This window comes from Littorina saxatilis, linkage group LG1, assembly GCF_037325665.1.
Source record: "Littorina saxatilis isolate snail1 linkage group LG1, US_GU_Lsax_2.0, whole genome shotgun sequence".
Lineage (NCBI taxonomy): Eukaryota > Metazoa > Mollusca > Gastropoda > Littorinimorpha > Littorinidae > Littorina > Littorina saxatilis.
This window is the reverse complement of record NC_090245.1, coordinates 6087013-6101849: the sequence shown is the minus strand read 5'-3', so window position 1 is coordinate 6101849 and position 14837 is coordinate 6087013. Positions and strand designations below refer to the sequence as shown.

Sequence of the window (14837 nt, the reverse complement as noted above, 5' to 3'; positions counted from 1 at the left end):
CCTGCAGAAGTGGGTGGAGTTATCAGGTGAAGAGCAGTCATACGAGAGTCTGCGGGACTTGATCGTGAAGGAGCAGTTCCTTAATGCCTGCCCGAAGGACCTGGCGACCCGCTTGGAAGAGCAAAAACTGCGGGGTTTGAAGGACATTACTGATGCTGCTGAGCGTTATCTCATTGCTCATGGAAGGACCCTGGGGACGTCAAAGTCATCGAAACCTTTCCAGAAGAGCGGGAACCAGGGAAACCAACCTGCCAAGGGACAAACTGAGTCCGCACCATCATCCAATGAAGGGCAGAACATAACGTGTTTCCTTTGCAATGCCAAGGGCCACCGAGTCGCCAACTGTCCCCAAAAGAAAAATAACGGACATGTCAATGACAAAGCGCAAGAACATCGACGGAGATATTACGACAACAAGAGGCAAACGAGTGGCTCGAACCAACAAGTATGTGCGAGCAGCGTCATACTTCCAAGGGCTGCCGAGCAAGTGGCTACACCATCGGACCTGGAAGAATGTATATCTGATGGCCAGCTTCTACTCGCCAATGGCAAGTCAATCTCTGTCGTCGCCAGCGCAGCTGTGTCAGTGTCGAACATGCCCGTGTCGAAGGGATTTGTTGAGAAGCGGGAAGTGACTGTTCTCAGAGATTCGGGCTGCAATGGAGTCATTGTCAAAGAGGATCTGGTGCCAACAGAGAAGTTCACTGGTGACTTCAAGTGGACGCTCATGGCTGACAGCAAATGCGTGAAGGCACCAGTGGTAAAAATCCAGATCGATACTCCATACTTCACCGGAGAAGTTGAGGCCGTCTGCCTGAAGAAGCCCTTGTACGATCTACTAATTGGGAACATTGGGGGTGCGAGACGTCCTGATGACCCTGATTTCGAATGGAGAATGGGCTCAGCTCAGCCTGCTGCTGAGGAGGAAGACCCACTGCCATTCGCGAATGAAGATATCAGCGAACTGTTACGAGATGACAGAGCAACTGTGCGTTGCCGCGACCAGCCGCAGGTTGTAAGCGCTGTGACGACCAGAGCCCAGGCGAAGAAGGACAAAACAACTACGCCACTCAGGGTCACCAACAGTTCTGCGACTGCTGTCGTGGACAGGGATCGGCTGATTCAGCTACAGGAAGCCGATTTGACCTTGACAAAGTACAGGAGTCGTCCTGTCAAGGAGATGACGAAGGGCGAAGGCACTGTGCACTTTGAAGTAAAGGCCAAGATCCTGTACCGAGTGTTCCAGCACCCGAGAGTCAACGGTGGGAAGCCATTACGTCAAGTTCTGGTGCCTCAACCACTTAGGCGCCAGGTGATGGAGGTGGCCCACGACTCCATTATGGGAGGTCACCTGGGTGTCAAGAAGACATCAGACAGAATCCAGGCTGCGTTTTACTGGCCAGGACTGCATGCAGATGTGACTCGATTCTGCCGATCGTGCGATATTTGCCAGAAAACCATACCTCGAGGAAGGGTCCCGAAAGTGCCGTTGCAGAAGATGCCTTTGATCGACCGACCTTTCAAGAGGGTGGCCATTGACCTCATCGGCGAGATCAAACCGCCAAGTGAAGAGGGTCATCGTTGGGTACTGACCCTGGTAGACTATGCAACCAGGTACCCAGAAGCTGTGCCTCTGAAGAAAATTGACACCGAGACTGTTGCCGAGGCACTTGTGGACATTTTCAGCAGAATTGGGGTTCCTGAAGAGATCCTCACAGACCTGGGGACACAGTTTGTCTCTGAATGCATGGAAGAGGTCAACAGGCTGCTGAGCATTCGTCACTTGACTACGACACCCTATCACCCGATGTGCAATGGGCTGGTCGAAAAATTCAATGCGACGCTGAAGTCCACGCTGAAGAAACTATGCAGTGAGCAGCCAAGGCAGTGGCATCGCTACATCAATGCCTTGCTATTTGCATACAGGGAGGTGCCACAAGAGTCCACTGGATTCTCCCCGTTCGAGCTGATGTACGGGCGGACCGTGAGAGGCCCGATGCAGATACTAAAGGAATTGTGGACGAAAGATGTGGACACACCTGAAGTGAAGAACAGTTACCAGTACGTGTTCGAGTTGCGAGAGAAACTGGAGGAGACTCTCGAGATTGCGAGAGAAAACTTGAGAAAGTCTCGGGATAGTGGAAAGCACTACTACGACCGCAAAGCCGTAAACAAGAAATTTACACCAGGTAACAAAGTGCTGATACTGCTTCCCACTGATCACAACAAACTACTGATGCAGTGGAAAGGCCCATACGAGGTTGAGGCCGTGGTAGGGATCAACGACTACAAGGTGAATGTCGGCAAGAAGTCCAAGATCTACCACGCTAACCTCCTGAAACTGTATGTGGAGAGACCTCCGGAAGCAGTACAGGTCGCAGCAAGTGCGGAAGAACCAGCCGAACTAGACGAGTTCGACGGTGAGGAACTACTGGAGTTGGGAGACCTCCACAAGAAAGAGGGAGTGGATGACGTCAAGCTAGGACCTGACCTGACAGAAGATCAGCAGAAGGAGCTGCATGATTTTATGGGCGACTTCACCCATAGGTTCTCTGATGTTCCAGGCTCTACGTCCTTGGTCGAACATGAAGTCCACCTCACATCTGACGTTCCTGTTCGCTCAAAACCATACCCTATCCCGTTTCAGGCTCGGGAATCCTTGAAGAAGGACATCGACAACATGTTGAAGATGGGGGTCATCCGTGAGTCATCATCCCCTTACTCATCTCCCGTTGTTGTGGTCAAGAAGAAGGACGGCACAAACAGGGTATGCATTGACTTCAGGAAAGTGAATAAGATCACCGTGTTTGACCCTGAACCAATGCCGACGGCAACTGATCTATTCCGACAGTTAACCGGCAGTAAGATCTTCTCAAAGATCGATCTCAGCAAGGGATATTGGCAGATTCCTGTGCGCGAAGAGGACATACCAAAGACCGCCTTTGCAACTCCAGACGGAACGTATGAGTGCCTGCGGATGCCTTTTGGCATGGTGAACAGTGGTGCTACCCTGAAGAGGGGAATGCGAAAAATGCTCAAAGGAATGAAGAATGTTGTGTACTACTGGGATGATCTGCTAGTCCACACGGAGACCTTCGCAGAGCATCTGGAGACTTTGAGGGAACTGTTTTCCCGCCTGACAAAAGCCAATCTGACCGTGAGACCCAGCAAGTGCATTTTGGGGACCGACAACGTTGACTTCATAGGTCATTCACTGAAGGAAGGTCAAAAGGGGCTTTTGTTGGAAAACGTCACCAAGATCCTCAATGCGCCACGTCCTGAAACCAAGAAGCAGGTGCGATCCTTCCTTGGATTGGCTGGGTACTACAGAGAGTTCATTCCAAACTTCGCTGCCATAACGGCGCCTTTGTCGGACATGACCCGAAAAGGATGCCCCAACCGAATACTCTGGGGACCAGCTCAGGAGAAGGCATACCAGACCGTGCGCGACCTGATGTCACGAGACCCGGTGCTACGCCTTCCTGATACTGCCAAAGAGTTCATCTTGCGTACAGACGCATCGGACGAAGGGATCGGCGCCATGCTGATGCAAGAACATGGAGATAAACCGTTTCCGGTCAGCTATGCCAGCAAGAAGCTGTCAGGAGCCGAGAAGAACTACTCGACCATGGAGAAAGAGTGTTTAGCCATCGTGTGGGGAATCAAGAAATTTGAACTCTACCTCCAAGGGGTGAAATTCGTGCTTCAGACTGATCACAAACCCCTCACCTACCTGAACTCTGCAAAGTTTGTGAATAATCGTATCATGAGGTGGGTGATGTACTTGCAGAACTTTGATATGCGAGTGGAATCGATCAAAGGTTCAGACAATGTTGGAGCAGATTTTCTCAGCCGAGTATGTGATTAAAACTGTGTTCATTCTCCAACAGACTAATGTACATACCTGGATTTCAATCTGTTATGTATACATAACATGTGTACAGGTAGCGTTTCAATGATTGAAAGAAATTAGGTAAATTTCTTCTGGTGTTGGGGGTAATGTTAGGAAACGCTACCGTTGCTGAGCTTTGGTTCAGTTTTGTGTGTTGCATGTAGTTGACTTATTTTTACTTTGTGGGAAAGTACCGATATTATATTTTGTAAACACAATATTTATGCTTGGACGAGAATGCAGGTGAACTTTCTAGTCCTGTCAAAACAAGTTGTTTACCATGCTGTTCTTAGTGTGAGTTCGTGGCGTTCGTTCGGATTAAGTGCGTCGGCCCTTTTGATGTACGTCACAGAGAATGTCGCTAGTTTAGTCCATGCACGGCTCGTATAATGTAGTTGTTTCATGTTCGGTCTGGAATATTCTCGAGATTGAGTATTTACTATATATCAGGCATGGGAATTAAAAATTGTAAAAAAGGCGGAACATTTATAACTGAAGACGCGAAGCGTCAAGTCGACGGCGCGAAGCGCCTAGCCTTACTAGGGGGGTCCGGGGGCATGCCCCCCCGGAAATTTTTTTTCTCCAAAGAACCCAGATGGTGCAATCTGGTGTCATCTGAGCTCCAAGTTTGCCATTAAATTCTGTTTTTAGAATCAGAGTTTTTAGTACAAAAATGTACCAAATTTTGCTTACATGTATTATATATGGTTTAAATTTGTAAAAAAATTTATCTGTTGAGACAAACAGGAAAATGTAACTTGTAACACAATCTGTGCAATCTGGTTTACTTTCAAACATAATAGTTCAATAACTGAGGCGGGCGGTAGCAGTGCGTGAACAAAGTACAGAAAGTTTTCGCGGGCTTTTGCGCAAAGGCCAAAGTAACCGGTGCTTTTTTTGTGTGCCTCCCCCCTTTATTGTTTCGGCGGACACTTTTGCTTTTTCGGCGGAACAAAAACAAAATTCGGCGGAAATCCGCCGTTCGGCGGACAATTCCCATGCCTGATATATGCCAGCGCAATTTGTATGTAAAAAAAGCTTCTATTTGAGTTCTGCTACGTTGTGCAGTTGTATGTATTGAATGCTGAATAAATCCTCGAACTCAATTTGACGAGTTGTTTTCTGCTGCTGCGAAGACGGGCGACGTAGAATAAAAGAACACAACTATACGACGTTTGAGAACTTGTGGCAATCTCAAGTGTCGTGTAACACAGAGGTTTGTTTGTTTGTTTGCTTAACGCCCAGCCGACCACGAAGGGCCATATCAGGGCGGTTTTACAGAGGTTATAAACATGAAATCTGAGAAGACACTGTCTTAAAAGGGGGGAGTCTTAAATTGCCTTAATTGGGGGGTCATAAAAGGGGGTTCCACTGTTTATACACACCTCCACAGCGCGCTGAGCCATGTCCTGACATGACAGAAACCACTGCTCTTTCAGCCTGGCTTCCACCACGTCCCCCGAGCGACTGCAGACCGGCAGCACCATGGCGTGGTCCACCTCCCCTCGATACAGACCCAGGTCCGTCAGCGCACCTCGCACCATCTCCCGGGCCTCAAAGCGTGGCAGGGAGTGAAAGAGTTGAGGGACATCACCGCAGATTTTGCCTTCATCGTCCAGGATGCTCAGCGCTGGGAGGCTGTGTCGGCGACCCACTTCTCGATCGACGGGATCATGGCCTGGGGTGATCTTTACCGCTCCTGTGGAGTTTGAAAAGTTCGTATCACAATGAAAGTTCTTCTTCTTCTGCGTTCATAGGCTGAAACTCCCATGTACACTCATGTATTTTTACATGTATGACCGTTTTTACCTGGCCATTTAGGCAGCCATACGCCGCGTTCACAATGAAAGTTGAAATGAAGAGAAAAAGAAGTTGAGGATCCTCCTGTGTTCTGTAAATCGCTTGTACGTAAAATCAACAATTCTAGCGTGCAACAAGGCAATCTTCTGGGTTTTTTCCTCTCGGTCAGACAGAGAGAAAGTGTAAACATGTGTGTGTATGAAAGTGTGTGTGTGTGTGCATGTGTGTGTGCATGTGTGTGTGTGCATGTGTGTGTGTATGAGTGTGTGCATGCAAGCAAGACTGCAAGTACATGTGTGTGAGTGTGTTTGTGTGTGTGCGTGCTTGCGTGTGAGTGTGCATGTCTGGGCTCACATTCATCACACAACTTGTCTTTCAATGTGTCTGATTGTAACTGTGTATAAATAACATAATTATGGTATTTTTCTTTTCTTTTCTTTTCCAAGGAGTTTCACCTGAACCAAATGCTCTGTCCACAAAGGTGTCAGCAATGATGGGAAGAAAGCGGTGGCAGAGTGGGTGCCGAACCCTGTGACCAACCAGGTGTGCGTAACGATCGTCTTCAGGGTGGACTGCTACCGCTGTGTCTCCTAGCATCGTTTCCAGACGTGTTGTTGACATCACTATTTCTTCATCTGTTGAACACAACAGTAAACATGAGAAAAAAGGCAGCTGTGAAGGAAAGGTTCTGAAATCTGTTTCTAAATACCCATCTTTATATTAGAATAAAGTCTACCTTGGTTTTGTTTGTGCTTAAACTTAAGATTGCCTCGCCTGCATCTTGCAAGCGAGTTTCATCACTGATTTTGACATAAGTTCATTATTTGTATCATAAGTGTTTGTCTGTCTGTCTACTTAAAAGACCAGTGGGTCGACGTACTGTAAATGTAACGTTTTGTTTTGTCAATAATTGTTCCAATAACCTACAATTCTTGGTTTTTGATTCTTGGTTTTGTTTGTTTTTGTTTTTGATTTGCCTGGGATGGCTTTGTTGCCCTGAATCTCTTCTCTGGACCCACATACACTCTGCTTCAATCTTGGCCAACTTCCTGTCAAATCCAAATTAAAGGGGATATACAGTAGTACCTGCCATATCCGGTCACCTATTAGTCATAGCAAAGGTGACCGCAAATATCAGGTGGCCGTTCATTACAGGCCCCCTCCTCCTCCAAAAAAACCCCCAAAACACGATCAAGTTTTCATGAAGAAAAGAAAGCGATCATCCACGAGCCGCCGATTCATTACAGGCCCCCTCCTCCTCCAAAAAACCCCAAAAAACACGATCAAGTTTTCATGAAGAAAAGAAAGCGATCATCCACGAGCCGCCGATTCATTGTCTCTGTTAGTTTTGCTTTCGTTTATATACATCTTAATTATTTGCGTGTTTAACTCGATCGTCCTGGCTAAGCTATTGTTTCGTATGTTTCTATGTGTGTTGTTTGGATTATTATATATGTATTTGAGTGTCAGATAAACAAGTGTTTCAAACTCACATCAGCTGTGATCGATCCGGAAGTGACTGCCGTAAATGTACATGTATGCGCATGTCTGTATTTACAGTTTGCGCATGCGTAAGTATTCATGTCGTCTGCTCGTGCTGTGCCATCTGTGCACACAACACACACACACACACACACACACACACACACACACACACACACACACACACACACACACACACACACACACACACACACACACACAAGCTGGATATTAATGATTCAAGCACTTTAAGTTTGATACTGAAGGAAGCAACCAAATACATCTATTCAAACAAACAAAAATGGAAAAAGCGAAAACTCAGTGTAAATGTCATTCTTCACGGATGCCTCGTTGTCGCCACAAACGACAGTCATTCCAAACGCTGGCGTTGGTTGAAGAAGCTGTCCAGCGTGGACTGCTTGGTCTGTGCAACAAACTTCACTTTCTGCACTTCATGCGCCACAGACTCCATCAAATTAAACATGTCGGGATTGCTGTGATCTGTCGCAAAGCCACGCGAAAGTGACAAGTGGCCGTTAAGTGGCCGCTCCTGTCGAGTAAGAGGGGCACCTTAGGGTAAAAATCAGTGACTGTTGACCGTGTCAGACAGGTTAACGGCCATTAAGAGTCAATTATAGAAGGAAAACTCATTAGTTATGGGAAAGCTGGCCGCTCCGGGCAGGTTCACGCCCACGAAAGGGCCAGAAATGGAAGGGACTACTGTAGCTTGGAAGTACTGAAGAAGTTACTTTCTCCTCAGCACGTCTCTCTCAAATCAGTTCGCCCATGCACACACACAAACACACACACACACCAACACACATGCAATTTAGAATATAAATTTTATCGTTTCTGCTTTTCTCCTTCTTTCTTTGCATTAGGCCAGTCATCGTTACTGCAAAGTTACACTAGGCATGTAGTTTACACAAACACACTCACCGGAATCCTCCAGGGGATAAGCAAAAGAGGATAGAACACCAAATTCCACGCTGCGTGTGTATCCTGGCACCCGGCGTTTGGTACGTCCTTCCACCTCGACATTGTCCACCTGAAAACAGTTTTCTTATTTCAAAACCTCCTAAAATCTTAGGTATTTAGGTTACAGAGAGGTAGTCTTAAAATGGGGGTAAATTTAGTGACACTGAACAAAACACATGGTCTAATAGTAGAGGGCACAACTTTGCCTATTTGTTACTTGCTGTTTTGTTTTATACAGCAGCAACAAAGATTCTCCATAATAACCAATTTGAAAAAATTACCATCACTTTATTGAGCAGACAATGCCAACAGTAATGCAAATAGAAGAGGGATGGGGCTGGGATGTAGCTCAGTCGGTAGCGCGCTGGATTTGAATCCAGTTGGCCGCTGTCAGCGTGAGTTCGTCCCCACGTTCGGCGAGAGATTTATTTCTCAGTCAACTTTGTGTGCAGACTCTTCTCGGTGTCCGAACACCCCCGTGTGTACACGCAAGCACAAGACCAAGTGTGCATGAAAAAGATCCTGTAATCCATGTCAGAGTTCGGTGGGTTATAGAAACACAAAAATACCCAGCATGCTTCCTCCGAAAACGGCGTATGGCTGCCTATAAATGGCGAGGTAAAAAAACGGTCATACACGTAAAATTCCACTCGTGCAAAAAACACGAGTGTACGTGGGAGTTTCAGCCCACGAACGCAGAAGAAGAAGAGGAGGGATCTGTCAGAAACATGTGCGTGTTTCTGACACAACCCTCACTAGGGATTCCCCCCTCCAATATTTGTACGAGGTTTTGCAAGAAAAGGTCACTCTCCCACAATACATACAAACCCTCACTAGGGATTCCTCCCTCCAATATTTGTACGAGGTTTTGCAAGAAAAGGTCACTCTCCCACAATACATACAAACCCTCACTAGGGATTCCCCCCCTCCAATATTTGTACGAGGTTTTGCAAGAAAAGGTCACTCTCCCACAATACATACAAACCCTCACTAGGGATTCCCCCCTCCAACATTTGTACGAGGTTTTGCAAGAAAAGGTCACTCTCCCACAATACATACAAACCCTCACTAGGGATTCCCCCCTCCAATATTTGTACGAGGTTTTGCAAGAAAAGGTCACTCTCCCACAATACATACAAACCCTCACTAGGGATTCCCCCCCTCCAATATTTGTACGAGGTTTTGCAAGAAAAGGTCACTCTCCCACAATACATACAAACCAGACAGACTTATTTTCGGAAATTCGTCTATTACCTCAATGTCGGATATGGACGACTGCAAAGAACACGACCAGTTGACAAGCTGCTGGTCTCGATACACTTTCCCTTTGTCATGGAGACGCACAAAGGCCTCCGTCACTGCTCTCGACGGCCGCTGTGAACAAGCAAAACAAACAAAGATATAATATAATACATATTTGTGCAATGAAAATGTGTTCAGTATTGATATTACAATGTGATGAAACTTCCTATGTCCACTTTTAGAATTTCAACTTCAAGGCTGTGTATGTTTGTAAGTGTATCAATGTATAACACTTGAAAGCTTAACAACTCAGAAGAGAGACTGTTACCTCATTCTGAAGGCCGTCCTTAATTCAGCCCCAAGTTGACTTCGCGAAGACTTCCACCCACAATTCAGTGCCAAAGCTTTGTGCAGCGAGCTTGGTGAAGTAGACTTTGCGAAGTGGACTTTGGCCAAATAATATCAGGCCTAAAGGAAGAGTCAAAACTCCACACTTTTCTAGATTCAACTAATGTCATTTCTTTCATAAGGTCTATGTACCAACATCTGTTTGTTCTCTTTGTTAATTTGTCCCTGCACACAGCCCTGTGGTACAAGACCACACTGAATTTTGGTGAAACAATTTCAAGTATTTACCTCATCCAAGGTGAAGAAGTTTCGACTCCAGTCAAAGGAAGAGCCCAGTAATTTCATCTGGTTCTCTATTATATTGCCCTTCCTGAAAGAATAGTTAGTTAGTTAGTTGTTGCCAAATCAGGACCCCTCCTGAAAGAATACAACAGTCCAAGGTCATCAATGAACACCACACTCATTACTATTTAAGAACAAAGCCAGGACATTTGGACCTGTAGATGGTCTCAACCCAGGTCCAACTGACCTATTGTCCTCTGAGTCTGTGAAGAACACTGCTTATATTGAGAGAAAAAAACATAGAGAATGAGACAGACATTCAGAAAATGGGGGTTACAATGACAAAGAGAGAAAGAGCAATCTTTGTTTCAATCTTTGTAACCAATCAAAAATCAAACAAAGCAGAACAATGGTGACTGCGGGTGAGAGCGAGAACTAAAAAGACAAAAAAAAGACTGCAGTCACGTGTTTATCGAAGACGATACAAATCCCAACTTTTCGACCAAAGGGTCTTCCTCAGGAACACAAAACACAAAACAGAGGGGATAAAAGAAGAGGACAGATGACAGAACAGAAAGAAGAACAACAGTTGTCACACAAAGCCACACAAAAAGGTTACCCTCCTGTGGAAATTTTTTCATCTTACTCTTGCTTCCATTTCCACACTTCAGCCTCAAATTTGTGTCGGCCTAGCTGGTGTCTTGTTTGTCGTTTTTCTCCCCACAAGGTTTTCTCCACGACGACCTGGGTGGCAATGCCTGCATGGTCTGTGCCGGGTACCCACAACACTGTCTCCCCTTTCATCCGGTGCCTGTGGAGTATTGGAATAGTGACGATAGTTTAACAGCAAGAAACAAAAATCAGTACAATGAAGCCTTTCTTTCAAGACACCACTTTCCTTGTTTTTATAAGGACGGTAAAATCTTTGAGTCTAGAGTTCAGTCTTAAAATGGAGTTGAAAGTACAGACATTATGAACAAAAATATCCAAGATAATAATTTTAAAAGGAAGAGATCTTAAAACAGGGGGTCTTAAAAGGACCTGGGGGGGTATGTACTGTATACAAGATGCAGCTGTCTACAGTGTTGTGTTACACTTGCTGCTGGAGCAGAAATATGAATTGTGTCAAATCATTTCTAAGCAAACAACAACAAGAACAGCAGCACGCTCTCCCTGGCTTTTGTTCTTGATCACACGGCAGAGAGTATTTTTCAGACATCAATGTAATCATTACTTGAATGTTTTGCAGACATCTCCAGAAAAAAAGCTGCATTCTTTATCTCTCTCAATCACTCAGTGACACACACACACACAGACACACGCACACACACACACACCCCACCCCCCCCCACACACACACAAAAGCTGCGATAAAACACTTATAAAAACAAACACATACCATCGTATAAGAGCATCCTGAATGGAGTTAGTGAGAGCATGTCCCAGGTGGAGCGTCCCTGTCACGTTGGGAGGTGGTAGCAGCATCACAAACCTGTCCTTTTCACCCCTTTCCACCTGAAAAGTGTCAAATAAATGCGATTAGGCGTTTGGAAAACAATTTTTTAAAATGTGTGGCTCCATTCATTTGGTCAATCTTGAAAGAAAGTACAGTGGACGCCGCTTAATAAAACCGCGGTTAATAGAGCCAGCCGCTTATAAAAGCCGATTTCAGACGGTCCGGATATTTCACTATATCTTATGTATTAGAAAAAGCCGGTTAATAAAACCAACCCGCCGCTTATTAAAGCCAGTTTTCTCAGAGAAATCACGTAGTTTGTGACTAAAACTCACATTATTTTGTTCTGATGTGGAAGACGACCAACAAACAAACACTCATAAAATCGTTCTTCTCTGCCGTGACGGTGACAGTGAAATTATTGATGTACCGAAGTGATCAAAGTACACGTACATGTACATAATTAAAACAAAAGTTCCACATCCTTCGTGAAGTTTTGTTTAGATTCAAACAAGTGTAAATGACGAAAGAAAGTGACTGAGTGACGTAAACAAAAGAGAAGATTTTTTTCTTTCGAAAATGACGTATTCCTGGACCGCCGGTTAATAAATCCGCCGCTTATTAAAGCCATTTTTCGTCGGTCCAGAAGTGGCTTTATTAAGCGGCGACCACTGTATTTCCATGAAGATTCTAACTTTTTTTTTTTTACATTGAAACCAATGACTTCTTTTGCATTTTAACCTTTGATAAAAAGTGATTGGAATCAGGCAAGAGTCAAACATAACACATGGTAATCTTGAACAACCAAAAGCTGTAACAAACACTGGGGTACTTGCCATGAAAAGACCCTTCCATGAGAGGACGCTTTCCAATAAACGACACCTACTGTTATCCCTTGGGCTGTTAGTGTTACCCCAATAAACGACACCTACTGTTATCCCTTGGGCTGTTAGTGTTACCCCAATAAACGACACCTACTGTTATCCCTTGGGCTGTCCGTGTTACCCCAATAAACGACACCTACTGTTATCCCTTGGGCTGTCAGTGTTACCCCAATAAACGACACCTACTGTTATCCCTTGGGCTGTCAGTGTTACCCCAATAAACGACACCTACTGTTATCCCTTGGGCTGTCAGTGTTACCCCAATAAACGACACCTACTGTTATCCCTTGGGCTGTTAGTGTTACCCCAATAAACGACACCTACTGTTATCCCTTGGGCTGTTAGTGTTACCCCAATAAACACCTACTGTTATCCCTTGCCCTTGGGCTGTAAGTGTTACCCCAATAAACGACACCTGCAGTAAGACCTACCTAGAGACACGTGTGACCAGTTCCCGTGTCCCTCAAGCAATGAAAAGACACCTGCAGTAAGAGCTACCTACAGACACCTCTGACCAGTTTCGGTGTCCCTCAAGCTCATGTACAGTGGAACCAGCCCCGGTGTCCCTCAAGCTCTTGTACAGTGGAACCAGCCCCGGTGTCCCTCAAGCTCTTGTACAGTGGAACCAGCCCCGGTGTCCCTCAAGCTCTTGTACAGTGAAACCAGCCCCGGTGTCCCTCAAGCTCATGTACAGTGAAACCAGCCCCGGTGTCCCTCAAGCTCTTGTACAGTGGAACCAGCCCCGGTGTCCCTCAAGCTCTTGTACAGTGGAACCAGCCCCGGTGTCCCTCAAGCTCTTGTACAGTGGAACCAGCCCCGGTGTCCCTCAAGCTCATGTACAGTGGAACCAGCCCCGGTGTCCCTCAAGCTCTTGTACAGTGGAACCAGCCCCGGTGTCCCTCAAGCTCATGTACAGTGAAACCAGCCCTGGTGTCCCTCAAGCTCTTGTACAGTGAAACCAGCCCCGGTGTCCCTCAAGCTCATGTACAGTGGAACCAGCCCCGGTGTCCCTCAAGCTCATGTACAGTGAAACCAGCCCCGGTGTCCCTCAAGCTCATGTACAGTGAAACCAGCCCCGGTGTCCCTCAAGCTCTTGTACAGTGGAACCAGCCCCGGTGTCCCTCAAGCTCATGTACAGTGGAACCAGCCCCGGTGTCCCTCAAGCTCATGTACAGTGAAACCAGCCCCGGTGTCCCTCAAGCTCATGTACAGTGAAACCAGCCCCGGTGTCCCTCAAGCTCTTGTACAGTGGAACCAGCCCCGGTGTCCCTCAAGCTCATGTACAGTGGAACCAGCCCCGGTGTCCCTCAAGCTCATGTACAGTGAAACCAGCCCCGGTGTCCCTCAAGCTCATGTACAGTGAAACCAGCCCTGGTGTCCCTCAAGCTCTTGTACAGTGAAACCAGCCCCGGTGTCCCTCAAGCTCATGTACAGTGAAACCAGCCCCGGTGTCCCTCAAGCTCTTGTACAGTGAAACCAGCCCCGGTGTCCCTCAAGCTCATGTACAGTGGAACCAGCCCCGGTGTCCCTCAAGCTCATGTACAGTGAAACCAGCCCCGGTGTCCCTCAAGCTCATGTACAGTGAAACCAGCCCCGGTGTCCCTCAAGCTCTTGTACAGTGAAACCAGCCCCGGTGTCCCTCAAGCTCTTGTACAGTGAAACCAGCCCCGGTGTCCCTCAAGCTCTTGTACAGTGGAACCAGCCCCGGTGTCCCTCAAGCTCATGTACAGTGAAACCAGCCCCGGTGTCCCTCAAGCTCATGTACAGTGAAACCAGCCCCGGTGTCCCTCAAGCTCATGTACAGTGAAACCAGCCCCGGTGTCCCTCAAGCTCATGTACAGTGAAACCAGCCCCGGTGTCCCTCAAGCTCATGTACAGTGAAACCAGCCCCCTTTAATTTAAGACCTCCACAAATCTGAGAAAATCAGGTTTTAAAAAAGGAGCGAGTCTTAAACTGCATGGGGGTTATAAATTCACAGAGGTTATGAAACCAAAAAAAGAGAAAACAAGGACTTAAATGGGATGGAATCTTATATCTTGGAGTCTTTAGGAAAGGCTCCACTGTATCACTGTACCCAATCTCTAGTACAGTGGAACCCCCCTTTAAAGACTCTCTCTGGTTTTCTCAGATTTTCTGTTATAACGTCTTTAAAATTACCCCCATTTTAAGACCAAATTTTCTCAGATATTTGGAGGCTTTAACTCACTCACTACGAACCACTGCTATCGCAGTGGTCCCATGCACACCACTTCCCCACGAACCACTGCGATAGCAGTGTTTGACCTTTGGATTTTTTTAAGCTCAATGACGTCAATTTTTGTACGAAAATAGAGAGGCTGGCTCTCAAGTTTAACCAATCGTCTGCAAATTACCAAGCTAGTTTCACTTCTGTCTGCTGTAGAACGATGACGCGAGGTTTGATTTCGTACTCGCTGGCTTTGTGCAAATTTGCAAAACAACAATGGCGTCTAC

At 46.4% G+C, this 14837-nt stretch overlaps 1 protein-coding gene across 1 annotated transcript in view; it reads right to left on the bottom strand.

The window, feature by feature from the left end:
* The window catches only part of LOC138960051 (valine--tRNA ligase-like), a 32282-nt gene that overhangs the window by 14793 nt on the left and 2652 nt on the right, over positions 1–14837 (bottom strand). The window contains exons 4-10 of the mRNA XM_070331773.1: positions 11424–11539; positions 10671–10835; positions 10031–10112; positions 9407–9526; positions 8114–8222; positions 6148–6327; positions 5278–5591 (exon numbers count right to left, since the gene is read on the bottom strand). Of these exons, the coding sequence (XP_070187874.1) occupies positions 5278–5591; positions 6148–6327; positions 8114–8222; positions 9407–9526; positions 10031–10112; positions 10671–10835; positions 11424–11539 (1086 nt within the window). The remainder of the gene's footprint in view (positions 1–5277; positions 5592–6147; positions 6328–8113; positions 8223–9406; positions 9527–10030; positions 10113–10670; positions 10836–11423; positions 11540–14837) is intronic.